The sequence below is a fragment of the Parasteatoda tepidariorum genome, chromosome 6 (assembly GCF_043381705.1).
Source record: "Parasteatoda tepidariorum isolate YZ-2023 chromosome 6, CAS_Ptep_4.0, whole genome shotgun sequence".
In the NCBI taxonomy this organism is placed as follows: domain Eukaryota; kingdom Metazoa; phylum Arthropoda; class Arachnida; order Araneae; family Theridiidae; genus Parasteatoda; species Parasteatoda tepidariorum.
Window position 1 is genome coordinate 77311511 of NC_092209.1, and position 9591 is coordinate 77321101.

The 9591-nt window shown below is 29.8% G+C and overlaps 1 protein-coding gene across 2 annotated transcripts in view; it reads right to left on the reverse strand.

Annotated features, from left to right (window-relative positions):
- Positions 1-9591, reverse strand: part of LOC107452325 (WD repeat-containing protein 47) — a 47644-nt gene that overhangs the window by 16940 nt on the left and 21113 nt on the right. For both annotated transcript variants that reach the window (XM_043048611.2, XM_043048612.2), the window contains exon 2: positions 2950-4755. In XM_043048611.2, the coding sequence (XP_042904545.1) occupies positions 2950-4730 (1781 nt within the window). In that variant the 5' untranslated portion in view covers positions 4731-4755. The remainder of the gene's footprint in view (positions 1-2949; positions 4756-9591) is intronic.

Consider the following 9591-nt stretch of genomic DNA (forward strand, 5'->3'; position numbering starts at 1 on the left):
TTTTTTTAAGAAAAATTATTATTTTTTAATATTGCCATATTTATCCTTATGCAAAAATATTATTTATCAGTATTAAAAGCATATTTATATTTAAAGGATTAGGTATTCACTTTTGTTGTTCAATGAATTGTGGAGCTTCAAAAATTATAAACCTTTTCCTATTATATTGTATTATTTTCTTTTAATAAGTTATAGTAAATTGTATAAAAAATATCAAATATTTATTGATACATGTAATTATTATGTGTACAATGGTTACACCTATAGAATTTTTACCTTTTACCAAAGTTCAAGGTTTTGGACACTTTAAGACTGTTTTACCCAGTTTAGGACAGTTTTACCCAGTTTAGGACAGTTTTACCCAGTTTAGGACAGTTTTATCCAGTTTAAGACAGTAAAACCCACGTGTCCTGTCCAAAACCAGTTTAGGACGTCCAAAACCCCAACCCTGCTATATATGTATACTAAAATACTTTCCAAAACATACAAAGGCTACTTTAACCAAGAAACAAGATTCTTTAATGGTCATTTTAAATTTGGATGAATAAAAATAAGTAGATGACGTGTAACAACTACAAGTATACATGTATATTAAAAAAAAAAAAAAATTTAAGCTTACAACACAGAGCTTACAACACATTTTAGACAAAGGAGAAAAGGAAACCATTAATAGTTAAAAAGAGGACTTACGAGGACCATTAATATTCAGGTATTACACAATAAAATTAAATGATTCAGTATGGTGGTATCCAAATTTTTTCGGCTAAGGAATACGAAATGTTCTACTTTTTTTTAGCAGAACCCCAGCATTATATTTAAAAAAGTTCATTAACAACTGTAAATATATAAACCAAAAAAAAAAAAAAAACATTATTGTGAATTATTTCGAAAATATTTAAAGTGAAAAATTGAAGAATGAAATATTTAGTATTATGGATTCTTGGTGTATGCATATTTTGAAAGCGAATAAAATACGTTGAATTGTGGTTTTCAAAAACATTGCGGTGAGCGAAAAATCCGGAAATCCGGATTTTTTCCGGAGCGCAATCACCCCTGATTCAATGGAGGGCTGAAACATTAAAAAGAATGACTTAAAACGCACTTTGGAGGGAAAAGAGAAACATTTGATTTGGGGTTTCTCAAATGATCATCCTTATCATAATGGGTAAAGAAATAAAAATATATAAGTAAAATTTCAAAATTCAATTTTTTATGGCTGACAAAGAAATAGAAAAAAAATTAATATATTACAGTGGACTTCGAACTCATTGAGCAAGGTGGGGGGGGGAGTGCTCGAATTAACAAATATATGCATGGATAAGAAAAAAAGCAACAAACGCTATTATAAAGAATTGTATTAAACTAAGATATTTAACAAGAAATAAACTTAACTTTAAAATTATTTTTGTTGATGATCTACAATAATCAGCGATTCCGCCTACGTGCTAAAGCGCATCAAATACGACAAAAATTGTGGAGTGGCGAAAAAAAAGTTTTACCGCACCCTTTGAAACGTATAATTCTCCCACGAGAAAATAAAAAAAAATTTCGCCAGTAGAATATGAAGCTAGAATAAAATTCAGCCTTTTTTTTTTCTTTTTGAAAGAAAGAAAGAAATTTATTTTTTGAAATATTGAATTTTAATAAAGAGAAAATGAAAATAATTTTGAGTATCAAATTACATTGCCGTTCTTCCTTAGCAAGTGTTGGATCAGTTCAAACTAAAAAATTGATTTCAAATTGTTTCAGTTGTGCAATTGAATTCATAACTCTTATCTTTGGAAATCTTTGTTTAGACCATAAATAGATAGAATTCTGAGAAAAATGTATATTAATATATTGAATAAGAGATAGACAGGGTCCCCACCAGGGGGGAGGGGGCACACGATGCGCCCACTTAAAGCTTGGGGGGGGGGAATTTTTACACTAAATAAAAAGAATAGTTTGGGGGGGGGACTTTAGAATTTGCCCTAGAATGCGCCCAAGAGCTTGAGGGGGATGGGGGCCACTGGAGATAGATAATTTATAATTTGCTCAATATCATTGACCAAATTTTTTCGGCTATGGAACCCGAAATATTTGAGCTTCTTTCAGCGAACTATTTTAAAAATATTTAATGAGAAAAAGGAAGTATTTCGTATTAGAAAATTGCTCGTGCTGCATAGTTTCAAAACGAATAAAAAAATGGTGTGTTGTGGTTTTCAAAAAACACTAATTATAAATGTTAAAAATTAAAGAAACGTACTTCTTTATTCTTGAATTAATTTATTTTATTTTGAATTGAAAAGCTCGATTTTTATTAAAATAATTACTAATTTTTTTTCATTGGAATTTTACAAAAATAAGTTCATGTAAACAACTGTTTGAAATAAATTATTGACGGGATACTATTACATAAAATAATCCTAACTTGCGGAACCACTGTAATCCTATCACTGAACTCTAGGGCTCCTCGGAACTACATACTGTGCTAATTACAAGAAGAAATTTCAGAAACTAGTAAAATACCTATTTGAAAATAATACCGATGATTAGTTCGAATTAAGAATGTCCCCTTTGTTAAACATTATATCACTATGTTGCACCAAGCCATTCATAAATACACTTCATTTGCAAACACGCTACTTGGAATCACAAGAAAAATTCTATGATAACTCTTAGATTAAAATGGCTAAGTTATAAAAATATTCAATTTTGAAATTGGCGGAAAGAAAATTTAAATTAATTTAGAAATTTAGACAGCAGTTAAACTTCAAGATTTCCTTTAAATCAGACTTCTAATTTTAACAATTAATTACTAAGTAGTGGCAAAAATTTGGAATTACTAAAGATCAAATTTTAACCATGTTACTTCAAATTACCCATCTTTGTATGAAAAAAGTCCAATTGTGTAGTTATTAAATAATATCACAACAGCTTTAATTTAATGATTGAAAAAATAATAATTACTTTGAAGGTATGTCACACTGTTGTAACCCAAGATTAGCATTTTTAGAAGGATCGCAGTTGTTAGTAGCTGCGTTGATGTTCCTTGGTACAGGTGGCAATGAACGAAGAGAAGTATCCTCAATTGAATTGCTTTCATTTCGATTCAAAATGGGAGAACTATGGATTTCAGGCGTCAAAATCCTATTGCCAAAAGGTTTAGGCGTACTAGTAGGAAAGCTATTTACATTTTGCATTTTAGAGAGAGTAAGCTGTGAAACTCCAGCTGGAAGAGAAACGTAAGTATTGTTTGAAGCATCCACAGGGTACTGTGCACTTTGAGCCGGTGTTTGAATATTCTGCGTCTCTTGCAGCACAGACGCCTCTAAATTTGTTGCCTCATTTTGAGCATTCCTGACTAAGAGTTGCCGTCTATGAAAGTCCCTCCATAGTTCCGATACATTGTTTTTATCCGCAGGTTCTAAAGATTTTTCGGGCACTTTTGGAAGTTTGGCTGCGTCGTTAATAGAGGGCTTTAGGGAGTCTTCCTCAAGCCCGAAATCTTTGGTAACGTTCTCTTTGTCGGGTATGTGTGGTTGCGAACTATCTTCTGCCTTTGGGCTCACTTGCTCCACAATTTTAGGTGGAACAGTAAACTTTCCTTTAGATGGTACGTGATTTTTGTCAAGATCAAATTGAAGATCAGCACAACTCGTGCTAAACACATCACTGCTTTCAAAAAGTCGATCGACAGATGTATTCATACCTTTCTTACCAGTCAAATGAAATCCAGCATAAGATCTAGACATATTGGTGAGGTCTCCTACGGAATAAGCCATCGCATTACGGCCGTTCCCAAGCCCATCTAGATTGGGAGTCAGAGACTTAGACATGAAGTCAGAGTTCCTCAATCGAGTGAAAGGCATGGCAGAATGAGGAAATATTTTTGGTTTTATCGGTGTGACTAGGATTTGTTCAGACCAAGAAGCTTCTAAAGAGGGTTTGTCTAATTGTTCAACATCCACACTGAGCGTCTTCTGCTCAAACGGGTATGAAAATGTTTCTGGGGGAATGCACTGCAGCCACGATAACAAACTGAGATCAGAGTCACTAAAGCCGGTACCATTTAGAATATGTGAGAAGCCCATCTCTTGCAATTCAGAAGATGAGCTTGTAGCTCTCTGTTGGCAATATTCAACACATGATTCATATAAGACACCTTTAATGATCAGCTGAATTAATCTATCACCTTTAGCTGTTTGAGACTCGGCCCCTTTTTTATCCAGAGGTAAAAACTTTTCAACTAAAGGGTACACGGCTTTAAAGCAATTCACTCGTGCGTTACTTGGGTTCCAGTTCCGATAATCAAAGTGGTCAGATAGTCGTGGCAATGTCACTAAAAGACACAGGTTATTATAGTCCTCTTTTGAAGGACAGTATTTCTCAAGATCAGCTAAACTTTTGACCACTTCCTCTACCGCCACATCCACGTTTTGAAAAATACCCGTTTCAGAGCGTATGCATAGTAATTCAATGTACTTATGCTTTATAACTATGTAGTGAAATTGTTTCGAGTCAAAATTGTCCAGTCCTTCCAGTGGCTGCACAAATTCAAGTACCTCGTCCCACTGGCCATCTAGAATAAGCTGTCTCAAGAAGATAATATCGTCTGAAAATGTCCCGTTGATGACACCAGTTTCTCTTTCCACTGAAAGTTGGGATATGCTAAGTTCACGATTCGATAAAAACTCCAGCAATAATTTGATGACGTCTTCTTCATTCAAAGTCAGGTGAGCTGAAGGCATTATGGGAAGCCACTATGCAGCAAACCTGAAGGGAAAAAAATTATAAATGAAAATAATTTATAGCACATCCATATTAACAGATTATTACAACTTGTGCAAAAAACCAAACAAATGATATTTTTTAAAAGCTGTTAAGGCTTTTTTACCCTAAAATTAAAACATAAATATCATTCTATGTAGTTAATAAAACTAATTCTATGTAGTTAATATGGGAAAACTAGAAAGAAAAAAAAACATTTATAAAATCATTTTCTTAACTATTTTTCTATTTTCGAATGTGTATTTCATTTTCAATAAATATGACACTTCGAAGTGCGTTTTGGATAATAAATAAATTATTTCACTGCAATAATTTATAAGTTCTGATGAATTAAAATATTAATTTTAATAAATTTCTATTAAAATATTTAGTAAAAAATAAACAAAATTAATGATAAGGAAAATATTAATTTATAAAACAAACTTAATACATTTACTTTACTGATTAAATTTACTTTATTGCAAAAGTTTAAAATTTTTCAAAATTCACCGAAAACCTTCTTAATTGTATATACATAAAAAAAATTTTTTTTTTTTCATTGAATGAACATTTTTCTTCCGAAACACTTAAATCAATATTCTAAAGGGAAAAAAAGTGGATTAATCAAACATTAATAAGCTTTACAAGTTAACAAAAAATCTAAACATATTTTTATTACAAATACAGACATATTCATCGACGTTTAATATTTTTATTAAGAAAAAGTATTTTTTCTTGATATTTCACCGGCAGCCAAACAGACAGCCAGTAAATAAATAAATAAAAAGATAAAGGGGGAAAGGAAAACATGTGAAAATGAAAGTAAATTAATAAAACATTAAATACTTTAATGAAATTACATTTTAAAATTTTAGTTCCACCCACTTTAAGCAAATAAAATAATAATTATAATAATAGTAATAACGCACTCAAAACTTGGTCTTCTGAATTTGCTTTTAATGGCTATTATACATTTTTAAAAATAATTCCTGCAATCTGTATGATTCGTTCCGTATATCCTCTCTTATGCTGCAGGATAAACAGTGCTGTGGACTAGAGACTAAAAACTATATTATTTTAAACATAGTTTCAAAAAATCAAAACCTAATGAGGAACAAGTAGGCGACTATAAATAAGCAATATTGTAAAGACGAAAAAGAAAAAAAACTTTGTCTTACAATATATACATGTTAGTTTAACATTTACAAATAATTTTTAACAAATTAAAAAGTTACTTTATGATTGTAAAAGTTTTTAAAACAACTTTAGATTTTTCATTAGTACTACTATTACTTCTCAAATATTCACAATAAATAATGGATCTCAATAAAAGCTACGAAACTATACTGTATTAGAATGAAATAAGGAATAAACAAAGGATAATTTTTTCATTCTTGGAGAAATAAAAAAATCTACAATATAATGCATTATTATTAAATTTGAAACAAAAGTAGAAAAAAAAACCTTTATAATCATCATTTCTATAAAAGAATTTTTAATTCCCACGCACCTTATTTATTTTTATTTTATTTATTAATGTTGGTCTTTTGGAATAATAAATAGCTGTAAATAGGAAAAATTAACGAATTATTTTTTTTTAAAGGAAAGAAAAAAAAATAAGGGAAAAACTTTCCTCTTTCAAAAAACAATTGCAAGCAAAACGTATGAGTTTTTTGGGGGATGGGAAGGATTTTCAAATTTAAGGGATCCCAGGATTCCATGAACGATTCCACAAACAGCAAATAGTTAATAAAAATAATAATATTAATAATGCAAATTAAAAATAATTCTTCGACAAAATTTTAAATCTAAAAAAGTTAGAATGGAGTTAAACCTGAAGTGCACTACTAATCAGATAATTATATCTCTCATTAGTGATTCAATTCCAACAAAATTTTAAATTAAAAAAAATTTTCACTCATTTTGTAAAACTTATTAACTAAAATGTAAAACTAGAATATTAATATCACAATATTCAATCTTTACTAAAGCTATATATAAATAAATTTTAAATGAACTAGTAAAATAAAGCAGAATTAAGTGTTGAACGAAAAATTAAAATTAGCTTTCGACTATATGTTTTTTTTTTTGTTAGTCATACCACAAAAACATACACAAATTACTATGAGAACACTCACACTCATTTGTAAAATGAACAAAAATTCCGCTTCCCATCATAAATTACGAAACAATACACCCACCTTCATGCTTTGAATTGCCGCACGGAACACCGGCGCATGTGATTGCGAACGATGAGGTGAAGAGCTTTGATTCTGTCAGAAAATAAACCGGCAGGTTGGAAGGAGAAAAATAAAATAAAATGATAAACAAATAAAAAAAAATATTAAAAAGTGTAACGCAGCGTGTCGCGCGCGAGAGCCTTCACTCTCATTGCTCCCTATCGAAAAGGTGGGGTCAACGGCCCACCCGGAGGCTAGTAGTTTCTTTCCTCTAAACACCTTCGTTACGATTATTATTTTTATTCATTTAATTTTTTTCGTTTAATAAATTAAGAAAACTCATAAAAGAGTCGTTTGCTTAATTAGGTTTGACTGTGTGTCGCGACTAGTTCATTACCACTTTATGAACGTGACACCCAGAGAAGAAAATTGATGTCAATGGATGCTCCTGTTTTTACGACACCTGGTGTATAGATTTGCATTTAAGATAAAAGAAGAGTGGTGCGGAATTATTAAATATTTAATAAGTAAACTGGCAACATTTCATTACTTTTATTCCAATCGCTCATGATCAAACAAAAGTTATTAAGTTCGATAATTATATGCGCATAAATTATTTAAATTAGAGCATCTTGTAGTACTATCTTCGCTTTGAGGAGCGTTTATTTCTCGTTCTATCAATTTCATATAATTAAAACTAAAATAAATTATAGTGATTTTTGAAAAAATAAATTTAACACGAAATTTCATTCAACATGCTATAAGTGACAATAAAATTAAATTGATTCTCTTAGTAAATATTCAAATACAAAGTATTATAAAATACAGCACTGTTAGTACTCTAAAAAAAATTATTTTTTAAATTTGTTTTAATGATTATTATTATTTAGCTAAGCCTTAGACTAATATTAATAGTGTTTCAAAATCAATAACAAATAAAATATAATAGTTAATAAAAAATTTTAAGTATTGTTCAAAAATTTTATATAAATCCTACTGTCTTATCAAATGGATTTTTAAAATACTGTTTTTTTCCTAGTTTTACATTTTTATATGAATATGCATTTATTTTTACTTCAGAGAAGAGCTGCTTAACTAAATCATACCTCTAATTTCTGAAGAAGCACTGTGTAGAGCAATGGTTTCCAAAAGCTGTTTCGCGGAACCCTAGGGTTCCGCGAGTTAGGGCTCTTTATTTTAATCAAAAATTACTTTTTAAACCTTAATAGTTATTTTATTTTATTAATGGTCCGGATAATTTTATGAAATTATTTAATTACATTATTCAATGAAAAAAAAATATTTAAAAAAAATTCCATAATTATTTATTATCTTTTTCACACATAAGTATTTCTCATCAAACTTTAAAATTCAAACTAAAATAACCGAATTCAAGAATAAAGAATTATTTTTGCCCGATATTCATTCTAACAGCTTTAAAAAAAATCTTTTTTAAAATCAATAATTCAACTTATTTTATTCAATTTGATCTACGCATAAGCCAAAAACTAAACTACACAAAAAGCCGATGCAGACCTATGAATTCAACTGCCTAATATAAAACCAACTTTATGACTGTTATTGATGAAACAATTAATAAATTTCATTCTTTATTAAAAAAATTTCCAAAATACTTTTTTAGTAAAAAGACCGTTTGTAACAGAAAAACCGCTGGTATAGGGAACGCTCTTGCGGATAAATTGTGAAGCTTTTTTCATATGGAGATATATTCAAGAAGACTCAAGTCGCTGTGAGCTTGCGTTAAGTTTTAATTTAAGTTAATCGGTTTTGCAGATTTTTCAATGTAATTTATAGCAGAGCTAAGGTAATGTACTGATTATTTAATACATCATATTCGCAACTTATTTTCTTATGTTCTACTTGTTTCATAGTTAGCAAACTGTTGTTTGAGGCTTGGAGTAATACGTCGTGAAAACGTCACGCAGTAGCCTAAACCATACTTGTACGATTTAAGAGCAATGTATCAACTACTGAACAGGTCGTGTTTAAAACCATACTTCACCCAAACTGTAAAATGTGGCTGAGAACTATTTCTGAACTAACTTTCACCAATTACCAAACTTTTCATCTGTTGAGAAAGGCTAATAATACCTAAGACAGAAACAGTTGAAAACAATGTTTAAACGGATTTAACTATTCTGAAGCGTCAATCTTTAATTAGATTGATAGTAGAAAATCTTATTCTATACGTGAATCTATCGGAAATAAACGATCTGTCCCAGTACCTTCTATGTTGAAGACTATGTTGTCAAATTCCCTATTTCTAAAAATAAAAATAGAACGATGGTTTTGGGATCTATAAAGATGCAGTCTTAAAAAGCAGCACACATAAAAGTCCCATTCCATTTTTGTTGCATGTAAAATTTTATAGGTTTATAATTCTGTTACTGTATTTGTAACAGTTAAAAATTTAATATCACTTTTACTATTGTGTTATTGAATGCTTATTATGTTAGCAATTGGATTGGGTTAGTCATGGTCTAATTATTCACTTAAACATAAATCAGGGTTGGCAAGTTTTTGACACATGCAGGGGTGATTGTGAGCCCAAGTCAAAATTCCGGAAAATTTCTTGAGTTAAAAAAAAAAAAAAAAAAAAAAAAAAAAAAAAAAAAAAAAAAAAAAAAAAAAAAAAAAAAAA